The sequence below is a fragment of the Xyrauchen texanus genome, chromosome 49 (genome assembly GCF_025860055.1).
Source record: "Xyrauchen texanus isolate HMW12.3.18 chromosome 49, RBS_HiC_50CHRs, whole genome shotgun sequence".
In the NCBI taxonomy this organism is placed as follows: Eukaryota; Metazoa; Chordata; class Actinopteri; order Cypriniformes; family Catostomidae; genus Xyrauchen; species Xyrauchen texanus.
The window spans coordinates 405,817-421,629 of record NC_068324.1 but is presented as its reverse complement, the minus strand read 5'-3'; the positions used below and the strand labels follow the sequence as shown (position 1 = coordinate 421,629).

Genomic DNA, 15,813 nt, shown 5'->3' with positions numbered 1-15,813 from the left:
TTAAAAATCATATTGACTATTAGTTGTTTATTTCAGTCTGTTGTTATTTTCATGCATCAGGTGTGATCAGAAGTCAACATTCAGTCTCTAATGTTTTATTAACGTGAACAGAACTGTCAGATGATTGTATGTACAGCAGGTGAATATCAAATATCCAGACAATATATTTACTGCACAATAAAATAATAATGTGAATATTTGCTCAAATTCTCACCTCATCCATTGCAGCTCCAGGACGTGAAAGACAATATGAACCTGAAAGATGTACACAGTTTGGTGAACTCCACTATAATATTCTCTATTATACACATCACAAACAGTTTTAGTTCATTTATTTCATCTATTATTATATCACATGTAAAGGAGAAATTCTGACAATCGTTCACATGCGATTACTCTTTAATTTCACTTTTATTGTAGAGCTATTAACAGTTTCTTTTCTTTACATTCACGGAGTAATAAATACAATATATACTAGAATAGTGAGATTAAATCAGTAGAACTCGATCTGTATCTGGAATGAAAGCTGCTGTCGCAGTGCTCAAGAATGAAACTCATTTCCTCATATAACATTATAAAACAGATCTATAATAGTCAAATGATAATAGTGTTATTATTAAAACTGATAAACTCAATCAATGATCATATCAACACATTTGTGTAAGACTTTCTTCAGCAGAACACAAATGAAGATTTGGAGAAGATCTGAGCTCTGTTTGTCCTTATAATGCAGGTAAACAGGCTCCAAATGACTCCAGTCCATCACTTCATGTCTTTTGAAGCAAATCTATAATGAAAACTTTATAAACTTTAAAACATCACTTCTGCTCAGAGCTCTGATGCTGGCTGAAATGTTTTATGTGAAGTTTGTTTCTCTGTATCCATTCACTTGCATTGTATGGACATACAGAGCTCAGATCTTCTCTCTGCAGAATGATGTTTGTCCGTGCTGCTTTTCAATTGTTTTCCTACGTACATTTATCAGACACTTTTATCCAAAGTGACTCACAGTGCATTCAAGGTATACATTTGATCAGGTTTAGTGTTCCCTGGGAATCGATCCCATACCCATGACCCTGCTGTTGCTGGCACCTACTACTTGAAGGAACCCATGGCTTGAACATGCTTGTTCTCTTCGAGGTTTTTAAATTTAATTGACATGTCCGCTTTTCACTGACATGTCCTCTTCTCACTGAAATGTCCTCTTCTCAATGACATGTCCTCTTCTCACTGAAATGTCCTCTTCTCACTGAAATATCCTCTTTTCACTGACATGTCCTCTTTTCACTGACATGTCCTCTTTTCACTTAACTGTCCTCTTTCCACTGACATGTCTTCTTCTCACTGACATGTACTCTTTTCACTGACATGTCCTCTTTTCACTGAACTATCCTCTTATTACTGACATGTCCCCTTTTCACTGAACTGTCCTCTTTTAACTGAACTGTCCTCTTTTCACTGAAATGTCCTCTTTTCACTGACATGTCCTCTTTTCACTGAAATGTCCTCTTTTCACTGAAATGTCCTCTTATTACTGAACTGTCGTCTTTTCACTGACATGTCCTGTTCTCACTGACATGTCCTCTTCTCAATGACATGTCCTCATCTCACTGACATGTCCTCTTCTCACTGAATTGTGCTCTTTTCACTGACATGTCCCTTCTCACTGACATGTCCTCTATTCACTGACATGTCCTCTTATCACGGACATGTCCACTTTTCACTGAACTGTCCTCTTCTCACTGATATGTCCTCTATTCACTGAAATGTCTTCTTCTCAATGACATGTCCTCTTTTCACTGAACTTTCATCTTCTTACTGGCATGTCCACTTTTCACTGACATGTCTTTTCACTGAACTGTCCTCTTCTCACTGACACGTCCTCTTCTCAGTGACATGTCCTCTTTTCATTGAACTGTCCTCTTCTCATTGACATGTCCTCTTCTCACTGACATGTCCTCTTATTACTGAACTGTCGTCTTTTCACTGACATGTCCTGTTCTCACTGACATGTCCTCTTCTCAATGACATGTCCTATTCTCACTGACATGTCCTCTTCTCACTGACATGTCCTCTTTTTACTGAACGGTCCACTTCTCACTTACATGTCCTCTTTTCTCTGAACTGTCCTCTTTTCACTGACATGTCCTCTTTTCTATGACATGTCCTCTTCTCACTGACATGTCCTCTTATTACTGAACTGTCGTCTTTTCACTGACATGTCCTGTTCTCACTGACATGTCCTCTTCTCACGGACATGTCCACTTTTCACTGAACTGTCCTCTTCTTACTGACATGTCCCCTTTTCACTGACATTTCCTCTTCTCACTGACATTTCCTCTTTTCACTGAACTGTCCTCTTCTCACTGAACTGTCCTCTTCTCTTTGACATGTCCTCTTCTCACTGATATGTCCTCTATTCACTGAAATGTCTTCTTCTCAATGACATGTCCTCTTCTCACTGACATGTCCTCTTTTGGAGTGGAATATCTGTACCATGATAAATGGGTGTGATTGCAGCTGTGATACACAACTTTTAGTGAGAAAGAGATTGAAACACGGACTGTTGCACCTGTTTTGACTGTTGTTAGTGATATTTCAGTCTTCATAAGAAATAAGGGGTCGTAGGTTTAATCGAGGAGTCTTCAAATAATGTGTGAAAGTGAAGAATATCGGACACAAATATTGTGCTGTTGCATAATATACTGTAAATGTGAGACTATAACCCTTGAATAAATGTGACACAAGCTACATTTAGGAAAAGTGGCAGTTTCTGTCATTTAACAGACAGAAAAGATCAAGTTGTGCATATTTATTATGACAATGTAATAAAGTGAAATGAAGTTGATTTGTGGAGTATGACGTGTGGTTTCTTACCCGGTGTGATTTCTGATCCTCCCTGAAATTAAATAAAGCTCAGTTACTCATCACATCATTATTGTGACATTAGAATTATTTTCAGGCATAAACTAAAGTGAGGTAAAGATTTTGTTGGATATTTGATTTTCTACCCACGGAAACATTTAAAAAGATAAAATTAGTACAATTAATGAAACTGAAACTACACACACATAAAACATGTACTCTGAAACATTGACTATTAAATCAAATTGACTATTAGTTGTTTATTTCAGTCTGTTGTTATTTTCATGCATCAGGTGTGATCAGAAGTCAACATTCAGTCTCTAATGTTTTATTAACGTGAACAGAACTGTCAGATGATTGTATGTACAGCAGGTGAATATCAAATATCCAGACAATATATTTACTGCACAATAAAATAATAATGTGAATATTTGCTCAAATTCTCACCTCATCCATTGCAGCTCCAGGACGTGAAAGACAATATGAACCTGAAAGATGTACACAGTTTGGTGAACTCCACTATAATATTCTCTATTATACACATCACAAACAGTTTTAGTTCATTTATTTCATCTATTATTATATCACATGTAAAGGAGAAATTCTGACAATGCGTTCACATGCGATTACTCTTTAATTTCACTTTTATTGTAGAGCTATTAACAGTTTCTTTTCTTTACATTCACTGAGTAATAAATACAATATATACTACAATAGTGAGATTAAATCAGTAGAACTCGATCTGTATCTGGAATGAAAGCTGCTGTCGCAGTGCTCAAGAATGAAACTCATTTCCTCATATAACATTATAAAACAGATCTATAATAGTCAAATGATAATAGTGTTATTATTAAAACTGATAAACTCAATCAATGATCATATCAACACATTTGTGTAAGACTTTCTTCAGCAGAACACAAATGAAGATTTGGAGAAGATCTGAGCTCTGTTTGTCCTTATAATGCAGGTAAACAGGCTCCAAATGACTCCAGTCCATCACTTCATGTGTTTTGAAGCAAATCTATAATGAAAACTTTATAAACTTTAAAACATCACTTCTGCTCAGAGCTCTGATGCTGGCTGAAATGTTTTATGTCAAGTTTGTTTCTCTGTATCCATTCACTTGCATTGTATGGACATACAGAGCTCAGATCTTCTCTCTGCAGAATGATGTTTGTCCGTGCTGCTTTTCAATTGTTTTCCTACGTACATTTATCAGACACTTTTATCCAAAGTGACTCACAGTGCATTCAAGGTATACATTTGATCAGGTTTAGTGTTCCCTGGGAATCGATCCCATACCCATGACCCTGCTGTTGCTGGCGCCATGTTCTACTACTTGAGCTACAGGAACAACTTGTGTAAACATGATCTAAATGGACCTCTTTGACCACTACACCACGTCTTGCTGTTTTTCCCAGCGTATCAAGCATGGGTGCTGCATTTTTAGTAGCTTGTGCAAAACGTGTCTCAGGACACCTGCATTCTACACTGCTTCTAGCTATGTTTTATCAAAATGACATGTGTTGGGTGTGAACGGCCCCTCACAATCTACTGTTATTTATTTATAATCAGGGGTTCCCCTTCTGTCACTCACTCGATGTTGTGTCAATTTAGTGACACTAGGGGTCGCTCTTGAGAGCCCCGAACACCTCCCATTCTTTGAGAAAAGGCCAATGAGAATTGGCGAGTGGAATTTGCATGCCAATCCCCCGGACATACGGGTATAAAAGGAGCTGGAATGCCCACTACTATCAGCGAGCTGAATACTACTGCTGTTCCAATCACCTCTTAAGAAGCGTATGCTGTTGGATATACGCCGCATTTCCAGCGGCTTTCTCTCCTTCTGCATGACGAGTGCAGTTTTCGCCCCTGGGTGCTTCAACAGCGCTAAAAATATATTCCTGCTAAAGAGTATATTTTATCTATTAGAGCACACACATTGACATTGAACATCTTTTTAAAGACATGTCTTTATAAAGATGCCTTTCCGTCTTCGTTATCTCTCCGCTTCTGACGGCCACGGGCGCTGCCTCACGTGTCTGTGCAGCGATCACACCGAGACAACATTTGTGGATGGTTCATGTTCTCTTTGCCAAGTATATGACCATGGCAATGTTGTGGTCACTGCTTTCCATCTGGTGGAAAGCCACTATAAATGATTTGACTTATATAGCACCTTTTTAACCTTAGCGGTATTCAAAGCGCTTTACACTGCATGTTATTCACCCATTCACCCATTCACACACACACACACACACACACACACACACACACACACACACACACACACACACACACATGTTGTGTTTCCATGTTTTATGGGGACTTTCCATAGACATAATGGTTTTTATACTGTACAAACTTTATATTCTATCCCCTAAACCTAACCCTACCCCTAAACCTAACCCTCACAGAAAACTTTCTGCATTTTTACATTTTCAAAAAACATAATTTAGTATGATTTATAAGCTGTTTTCCTCATGGGGACTGACAAAATGTCCCCACAAGGTCAAACATTTCGGGTTTTACTATCCTTATGGGGACATTTGGTCCCCACAAAGTGATAAATACACGCTCACACACACACACACACACACACACACACACACACACACACACACACCAATGATAGATGAGTTGCTCCCCATGCAAGGCGCTTGCCTGCCATTGGGAGCAACTTGGGGTTCAGTGTCTTACCAAAGGACACTTTGGCATATGGAAACATGTGGGCCGGGAATCAAACCACCAACCCTGCGATTAGTGACCGACCCGCTCCACCACCTGAGCCACAGCCACCCCCACGATGCGCCTTTTACCCACGGGAACCAGGCCGGTCCGGCTGGCGCTGGAGGTGATTTGGAGAGTTAAATGGGCGCGGTCTCACCGGGTAATTCCCCATGGACCTCCCGTTCCCCAGTATGCTCGTTTGCTCCCATCTGCTTCCAAAATGAGACCAGCCTGCCTTAAGGCCAGCATTACAGCTCTTTCAGGGCCTGCGAGCAGGATGAGTCTTCGATCACTGCATCGGAGAGCATACTGGCGATGTCGGACGCCGATGACTCGACTGGGCTGCCACGTTCGGGTCTGCCCTCCCAGTCTGAGGCTGAAGCACAGCTTGCCTGGGCCAACAGTGTATGACTGGAACCCTACACCCTCCCCTGAGCGCTACGGCTTGATGATTGGTTCCTGGGTTCAGAGCGCCACTAAAGGCAGGATCGTCCGGTGCTATGTTGTCTCTGGCGTCCAAAGCCTACATGCCATGGCCCTCCTGCAGGTACACCAGGCCAAAGCACTAAAAGAACTGCATGTAGGTAGTCCTGATCCCGATGTCCTGCAGGAGCTGTGCTAAGCGACCGAACTCGCCCTTCAGGAGACAAAGGTCATGGCGCGTGGACTCGGGCAGGCGATGTCAACCTTGGTGGTCCAGGAGCGCCACCTGTGGCTGAATTTGGTCGAGATGAGGGATGCCGACAAAGCACGCTTTCTCAGCGGTGAAAAAGCAGACTGAGGCCATCCAGCACATCTTGCCCCGGCGCAGCTTAAGATCCCGCACCGCGTCTGCTCACTGAGACTGTTGTATTACAAATGTATTAAATGTTTAATTTAGGTTCCAATACAATAGTATATAAACTGAGAAAGTTTAGTAGATTGAATTTAGTATTTGAGGTATAAATGATGTCACAAACCTGCCTGTCAGGGTTTCCAGCAGGAGATTCCTGCCTGTCCTGATCTCTCTATTGTAAGTTAAATTAATCGGATTGCTGAGACTGTCACCTTTTGTCTTTAAATGACTCTTGGAGCCCCTGACCCAGTCGTTGAATAGTCCGGCTGATTAGATTAGTTTCTGTGCATTCGAATCACACTGTTATGCTGATGAGATCAGGGCTGGGGAATTTCCGGTAACGAGTTGACTCCTGTACCTCATTTACATGCTTTGTTTCAGAGTGTATCCACCTCCATGTAAATCCCTCACCCTTGAAAGGTATAAAACTCTATCGTACTGAGTTATTGAGTTAAACTTGGATGACTACAGAGATGCAACAGCGACTTCTCAATAAAGAGTCAATTCTGCTTAAAAGATATCCCAACGTCTCCTGGTCTCTGCTTCGACGACGAAGAAAAAGTTTCCAACAGGTCGTCCCCCTTCAGGCGGCGAAAGCCCAGACGGCTCCATCTCCTCAAGCAGTTTCCTCACTTCTTGGGTCAAGTAATCAGTGTCCACACCCGCTGTTGACATGGCTGCTGGACACAGAGCACCCGCAGCCAGGCCCCCGCGAATGAGGCCTCCCCAGCCTCGCCACACCTACGGCCCGCCGCTTGTGATGAGCACTGGGGCATATATCGCTTGGGTTGATGCATAGAGGAGACCGCTGCAGCACTCGCTTCAGACTTGAGTCCCGAGATGGGCATGGCACTGCGACATCGCGTAGCTATCACGAAACTCTGCAACAACTTATTCAGCCCTTGAACAGACCTTGCATTTCTATGGGCAGGAGTTCCCCTACAGCAAGTGTCCAGACGTGTCGTGGTCACCACAGACACATCCAAAGTGGGCTGGGGCGCCATGTGCAAAGGGCACCCAGCCGCTGGTTCCTGGTCAGGACTGCGACTGGGTTGGCACATCAACTGCCTAGAGTTAGTGGCTGTACTACTCACCCTGCAGAGGCTATTGCCGTTGATCCAGGGCAAGCAGGTGTTGGTCTTGTCCAAGATTTATGTTGTTAATTTTCTATTTCTTTGTTTGTAAGGGTAATTAGTTTGTGCCTCCCTTCAGCTAGACACCTTTTGTTTATTATTTTGGCCTAGTCCCCTCTTGAAGACTAAATGCATCCCTTTGTTTTGTATTTATAGATGAAAATAAACTTGTAAACTGTTTTCGTAACCTGTTGTGGTTATTATTGTCTGGGACAGGAGTGAAGACCTCCAAACACGTTATGTTTTTTTCGTTTCTTATCACTTGTTAGTTTTCTTCCCGACCACTAGACAGGGAGGAAACGTAACACATGACCAAAAAACATGATGATAATCTGTTCACATGTGGAGAGAAAATCTAAAAAGGTCAGTAATCCATATATCCGCTATTAAATACTTTGAATAATCATATCATTATTCTAATCTAATGCATCTCAATCTTAACTGTAGGCTATTATGTCCCGCATTAAATAGAATTGAACTTTTAACGACGCAAAACCCCAACTGAACATGTTAATATTGCGTAGTTTGTCTTTAATCAGATTGCCATCTAAATGTATTTTAGTGCTGTAGGCTAAGTTATGCCTTGTACGTTTGCAGATGAAGAAGCTCAGCAAATGCCAATAGAGGACAAAAAAGTGTAGAACATTCTGAGAATGTATTTTTATTTCGTTCACGGATTATAGGGCAAGGTTAATTAAAATTGCAATTATAGAAAATAATAGGCAAATATACATAGGCCTAATGTTTTTTGTTGTTGTTGTTGTTTTTGGCAATTTATTAATTTGATTTAATTTAATGTTTTGTTTTTGTTCTGGTAATTTATGAAGTATAATTTATAAAGTAATTTATATTTTTAATTTGGAAGCACTTCTTCCCTCCCCGATGGCAGCACGGTAGCATGCAGCGGCCACTCCAGATCCAAAATGGTGCCATTTTTGTTAATTAGCCCGACTTTTACGGCACATGGACATTGGAGCAACAGGTGTTCATGTCTACCATCGCCAGACACTGTTAAAATATAAGATTCATGCCACAATCAAGCTGCATGATGATCTGCAGGAGTTGCTACGTGACCTCGGCTTGCTTGTCTTACCACGGCTGATGTGAGGAAAACTCTACATAGAGTCAACCCACGGAAGGCTGCTGGACCAGACAACATTCCTGGCAGAGTGCTCAGAGGATCTGCAGACCAGCTGGCAGATGTTCTTACCGACATCTTCAACATCTCTCTGAGCAGCACCGTCGTTCCAACGTACTTCAAGGCCACCACCACCATCATCCCCATGCTAAAGATGTCTTCAGTGTCCTGCCTCAACGACTACCGTCCCGTCGCACTCACACCCATCATCATGAAGAGCTTCGAAAGGCTCGTCATGAGGCACATTAAGACCCAGCTGCCCCCCTCACTAGACCCACTGCAGTTTGCATATCATCCAAACCGTTCAACAGACGACGACATCGCCACAACCCTCCATCTGGCCCTCATCCATCTAGATAAAAAGGACTCATATGTTCGAATGCTGTACACAGAGTTCAGCTCAGCATTGAACACAATCATTCCCCAGCACCTGATTGGAAAGCTGAACCTACTGGGCCTGGACACCTCCCTCTGCAACTGGATCCTGGACTTCCTGATTGGGAGACCTCAGTCAGTCCGGATCGGGAACAGCATCTCCACCACACTGAGCACTGGAGCCCCCCAGGTCTGTGTATTCAGTCCACTGCTGTTCACTCTGCTGACTCATGACTGTGCAGCAAGAACCTCACCTCACCTGGTCCCTCAACACCAGCTCTATTACCAAGAAAGCCATCAGCGTCTCTACTTTCTTCAAAGGCTGAGGAAAGCACATCTCCCACCCCCCATCCTCACTACATTCTATAGAGCAGCCTTTCTCAAAGTGGGTGCCGCGGCACACTGGGGTGCCCCCTGACTGTGTCAGGGGTGCCGCCAAAAAATTACGTAGGCTAAAAAAAAAAAAAAAAATGACATTTCATATATAAATATATTTGAATTTACATAAATACATTCTTCTTCTTTTTAAACATATGAACGTATTAATAAAATTGTAAATTAATTTTAGATAAATATATATATATATATATAAAATTAACCATAAAAATTCGTCTCACAAGACCGAAGCAAGACACACACACAACTTGACGCAAGTGACGCAACCCATAGCAACGCGTTATAGCAACAACACCTCAGACTGACAGAAACGTAAAAATAAACGTGAATTTAGGCCACTTTAGTTTTGTACACATTGTCATGTTAATTATAAGCAAATACATTTTTTTTATTGACCACAATATTATCATTGATATATGTTTGAGAAGGGCACTTTTGATTAATTTTGAAATAGGGCAGGGGCTCGAGCACCCAAAGCAGTACACTTTCTGATCTCATAACCCAGCATCTGAAATCTCTCGATGAGCGATTTAATCATTATTTTCCATCGGAGTCTTATGCACAGTTTGACTGGGTCCGTGATGCTTGGAGTTCAAGCGCGCTGGAGAGCGCAAAGGACTGGCCACTGCCAACACAGGAGCAACTGATGGAGATCAGGGAAGACCGCACATTGAAAATGAGATTTGGTGACATGGAATTGGACAGGTTTTGGATTTCAGTGAAAAAAGAGTATCCAGTGGCTTCAAGTAGCACTGTTGCTATTTTGCTACCCTTCTCCACAACTTATCTGTGCGAACTGAGCTTTTCAAGCCTGACGTACATCAAGAACAAGTACAGGGAGCGACTGAGGACTGTGGACCAGGAGCTCCGTGTCTGCCTCTCATCCATCCCTGCCAGGATAGGGCGGCTGTGTGCGTCGCACCAGGCTCACGTCTCTCATTGATTGTGGTCACCCCCACCCCCGGCTTGTGTGAGCGCGTATGCGCGCATGTAGATCTTTCTCCCTCTCTCGTTGTGGATTATTGTTTGTGTGTGTGGGTGTGTGTGTGGGTGTGCATGCGCATGGCACGGATGAAAACAAGCACTATATGGAAAAACATTCCTGCTTATCTCTGGTGCATTTTTTAACATGCATCTTTTTCTTATCGTATTGTATAAATATATTTTTTTCATGTCTGCACCTTTTTATTTTATTTTAACTGCATCCTGCACTTCATTTTAGTTCTCCTGGTCTGGATTTGTTGTTGGGTTCTTGTATTGGGCGGTCCACCTCTTACGGTTTTATGGCATTTGTGTCTCTGATTAATTATTTTGTGAATTACTTTGCAAACCTGTGTTTTTAAAGGTGCTATAAAGTTGTTATTATTATTGTTATTTACAGTTCGTATTATGCTCTGTTCATTACTGTTCTGTCTAAATAAACAGGACATTTGCATTTACATTTGGGTTATGCAGTGTTTTTAAATTATATTTTACACTGGGGTGCCTTGAGATTTTATGCACTTTTGAAAGGTGCCCTGACTGAAAAAAGTCTGAGAAAGGCTGCTATAGAGGGACTATTGAGAGCATCCTGAGCAGCTGCATCACTGCCTGGTTTGGGACTTGCACCGTTTCGGACTGCAAAGCCCTGCAGAGGATAGTGAGGACAGCTGAGAAGATCATTGGGGTCTCTCTTCCCTCCATCAAAGACATTTACACAAAACACTGCATCCGCAAAGCAACCAGCATTGTGGACGACCCCACACACCCCTCACACAAACTCTTTACCCTCCTGCCGTCTGGCAAGAGGTACCGAAGCATTCAGGCCCTCACGGCCAGACTGTGTAACAGCTTCTTCCCCCAAGCCATCAGACTCCTCAATACTCAGAGACTGGACTGACACACACACACACACGTGTCCTGAGTTGCACTTTAATTATTGTCACTTTATAACTGTCTGGTACCTCAATAACTGCTATGTTCATAGAACATTATCTCATAGTATGTTATGTTTACATTTGGCATTTTTTGCACTACTGTGTACTGGTCGGCGCTGCACTGTCTCTCACTGTGTCTATTGTCCTGTTCATTGTTAGTAATTTATTGTACTGTCCCGTACTTTTTGTACACATTTGCACGTGCACTTTTTATAGGTATTTTATTTAGTCTGTGTAGTCTCATGTAGTCCTGTGTTTGTCCGATGTTGATTTATATAGCACATGGTTCTGGAGGAACGTTGTCTCGTTTTGCTGTGTACTGTACTAACTGTATATGGTTGAAACAACAATAAAAACCACTTGACTTGACTCTTATAAATACAATCAGAATGATCGAGTGACTTCACCTGACTAGTACTCGTTCACACTTTCACAGGTGCTGCTGATATGATTAGTGAAATGATGTTAGCTGGTCATTTTGTGCCAGGGCCAAAAAACTGTGAAATTTAGTTTTTTTTAATAAAGTTTATTTGTTTTGGCGAAAGAAGCTTTTTGCAATTTCACTCTGCACAATAATCTAGAAACAATGTGAATCAACACCACAACAACTGCAGCAAAACACAAAATGTATGTCACTGACAATACTTTTGGCCACGGCTGTAGGCTAGCGTATAACTTTTCCATTTCAGTTAACTTGGCGGAGTGATATGGAACCGTTATGCGATCAAGACCTGGAACTTCTTAGCCCTTTGTTTCCTTGAAAAATAATTGCACACCTTAGAACGTCCATCAACCAATCAGAATCAAGCATTCAACACACCCGTGGTATAAATATATATACTGTATATTGTGTGTGAGTTAGGGATGAAATGGTTACCGGTTTCATGGTAAACCATGATAAAATCCTGATGGTTAGTATTACCGTGTCACATTTAATTAGAATTAAAAACATGCATGATTATCGTGATTTGTAAAACTCGTGGTAAATCCTGTCCACATACACTCTGATGTATGACTGAAAGATGCATGTGTTTGACGCATGGGCGCTGCATGTAACGTTGTTGTTGTTGTTTTTTAGCGTGAAAACATGGTGGAAGGCAATGACAGCGCTCGGGAAGAATTTCCAACCTTCCAAGAAGACCAAATCAGAAGTGTGGTCATATTTGGATTTTATACGCTGTGAAACGGGGCAACGCGTCCAATCTGGCGAGTCATCTTCGTGACAACGATCCATCACTTTATAGTGCATGCAAGGTAAGTTAACTGTTAGCTCATGAGTTGGGGAAAAGTAAATAGTTGGACACAATATTTAATTGGGTTGAAATAATCTTCTCACTTGTAAAAAACGCAAACGTCCGCAAACGAAAAAGTTCCTAGCAAGTACATCGCTTTGAGCAAAGACAAACAAACAAGAAAACAAGACAGTAACAATAACAAACACGTGTGACATTTAAGTGATTCATACCACTAATACACGGCTATTAAATAATTACGAGGACACGAAATATTGATTTGAGATGAATGTTTTAAAATTGTACCTGTTCTTTATTTTATAATCCGTTGCAGTCTACAAAATACTCGTCTAACACAAATACTAAAGTTCTCTAATTTCATGTTCAATACAATCAATAACTATAACAGAGACGCACGATGGCACCAGTTGTGTTTGTGTGAAAGGAGAGAGCGCGAGACATGATAGAAGTTCGTGAGTTTCAGGATGAGCGACCAGAATCAAGGACTTCAGAGAGCGAAGTAATAACATCACCCAACCAACATATTTTGACCATTTAAGTTAATAATAATAATACTTAATTTGCTATTCCCTTATTTACTTGTATTTGTTGTTTGTTGATTTCAAATATAAAACCTGTTTAAATGATTTCAGTGTGTGTGATATTGATACAGACCTTGTTCATTCATCATCGTGAAATCTTCTTCCAGGCCCATGATCCGTTTTCTGTGTTGCTCTCTCTGCATGTCTCTGAACATCTCACATGAGTAGTAACTGTCTCCGTTTGCTTTCACCATGGCGTCTATTTTCTCCAGTAGATCAGAAACCTGTGTGCGGTCTGAAGTCTCATTATTATTGAACACATGGAATCTGTTTCCACACTCTTCAATCAGCTTCATCAAAGGAGATCCTGGTTTTCCCAAACACTCTCCAATGTTTTTATTCTTCAGATAATCTCCTCTGGTGAAGAGTATCATGGTGTACATTAAAGAGTTTTTACCAAACATCTCTTGAATGATCTTCACTGAGTTCGCCTCCTCTTGAGTGAAACGCTGTCCTAAATTCAACACAATAATGAACACATGAGGTCCTGGCAGTATCATTGAGATGCAGTTAGTGATTTCTCTCTGGATGTCTTCATTAGAAAGTTCAGTATTAAACAGTCCTGGAGTGTCAATCACAGCGATGTGTCTGCCGTTGAGTTCAGCTGTTTCTCTCTGACAATCTTTAGTGATGGAGTCTTGGGATAAGTCTGCTGTAAACGCTTCTCTTCCTAAGATGGTGTTTCCTGTTGCACTCTTCCCAACTCCAGTCTTGCCGAGCAGCACAATCCTCATATCTTCAGCGAGAAAACAAAAACAAAATATATGTATTGAAATTTGTATATATTGTATTTGACATGTTTCTCCACTTAAGACACTCCATTAGTTGTACAATAGTGGGTATTCTCCAGAATTTCACCTCATCATACACAACAATCTCATGAACCATTTTCCTTATAGTATCCTATGTGCGTTGTGCATTATTACACTGAGAATCAATGGATACTACCAAAAGCTGGAACATATTTGTTTCATATGGAGTTAGGAAAATAGATGAAAATAAGCTGCATTTCAAACTGTTCTGAGACCAGTGCAGACAGACAGCACACTGGAGGTTAAGTCATGCACTAAATAGGGAGCAAGGGAGCATCCTATAGCTCTCCTATAACTGTTCTGAGACCAGTGCAGACAGACAGCACACTGGAGGTTAAGTCATGCACTAAATAGGGAGCAAGGGAGCATCCTATAGCTCTCCTATAACTGTTCTGAGACCAGTGCAGACAGACAGCACACTGGAGGTTAAGTCATGCACTAAATGGGGAGCAAGGGAGCATCCTATAGCTCTCCTATAACTGTTCTGAGACCAGTGCAGACAGACAGCACACTGGAGGTTAAGTCTTGCACTAAATGGGGAGCAAGGGAGCATCCTATAGCTCTCCTATAACTGTTCTGAGACCAGTGCAGACAGACAGCACACTGGAGGTTAATTCATGCACTAAATAGGGAGCAAGGGAGCGTCCTATAGCTCTCCTATAACTGTTCTGAGACCAGTGCAGACAGACAGCACACTGGAGGTTAAGTCATGCACTAAATAGGGAGCAAGGGAGCATCCTATATCTCTCCTATAACTGTTCTGAGACCAGTGCAGACAGACAGCACACTGGAGGTTAATTCATGCACTAAATAGGGAGCAAGGGAGCATCCTATATCTCTCCTATAACTGTTCTGAGACCAGTGCAGACAGACAGCACACTGAAGGTTAAGACATGCACTAAATAGGGAGCAAGGGAGCATCCTATATCTCTCCTATAACTGTTCTGAGACCAGTGCAGACAGACAGCACACTGGAGGTTAAGTCATGCACTAAATAGGGAGCAAGGGAGCATCCTATATCTCTCCTATAACTGTTCTGAGACCAGTGCAGACAGGCAGCACACTGGAGGTTAAGTCATGCACTAAATAGGGAGCAAGGGAGCATCCTATATCTCTCCTATAACTGTTCTGAGACCAGTGCAGACAGACAGCACACTGGAGGTTAAGTCATGCACTAAATAGGGAGCAAGGGAGCATCCTATAGCTCTCTATAACTGTTCTGAGACCAGTGCAGACAGACAGCACACTGGAGGTTAAGTCATGCACTAAATAGGGAGCAAGGGAGCATCCTATAGCTCTCCTATAACTGTTCTGAGACCAGTGCAGACAGACAGCACACTGGAGGTTAAGTCGTGCACTAAATAGGGAGCAAGGGAGCATCCTATAGCTCTCCTATAACTGTTCTGAGACCAGTGCAGACAGACAGCACACTGGAGGTTAAGTCATGCACTAAATAGGGAGCAAGGGAGCATCCTATATCTCTCCTATAACTGTTCTGAGACCAGTGCAGACAGACAGCACACTGGAGGTTAAGTCATGCACTAAATAGGGAGCAAGGGAGCATCCTATAGCTCTCCTATAACTGTTCTGAGACCAGTGCAGACAGACAGCGCACTGGAGGTTAAGTCATGCACTAAATAGGGAGCAAGGGAGCATCCTATAGCTCTCCTATAACTGTTCTGAGACCAGTGCAGACAGACAGCGCACTGTAGGTTAAGTCATGCACTAAATAGGGAGCAAGGGAGCATCCTATAGCTCTCCTATAACTGTTCTGAGACC

At 41.9% G+C, this 15,813-nt stretch overlaps 1 protein-coding gene across 1 annotated transcript in view; it reads right to left on the bottom strand.

The window, feature by feature from the left end:
* The window catches only part of LOC127640209 (uncharacterized), an 81,973-nt gene that overhangs the window by 53,351 nt on the left and 12,809 nt on the right, over positions 1-15,813 (bottom strand). The window contains exons 5-8 of the mRNA XM_052122663.1: positions 13,296-13,958; positions 3,313-3,353; positions 2,878-2,899; positions 215-255 (exon numbers count right to left, since the gene is read on the bottom strand). Of these exons, the coding sequence (XP_051978623.1) occupies positions 215-255; positions 2,878-2,899; positions 3,313-3,353; positions 13,296-13,958 (767 nt within the window). The remainder of the gene's footprint in view (positions 1-214; positions 256-2,877; positions 2,900-3,312; positions 3,354-13,295; positions 13,959-15,813) is intronic.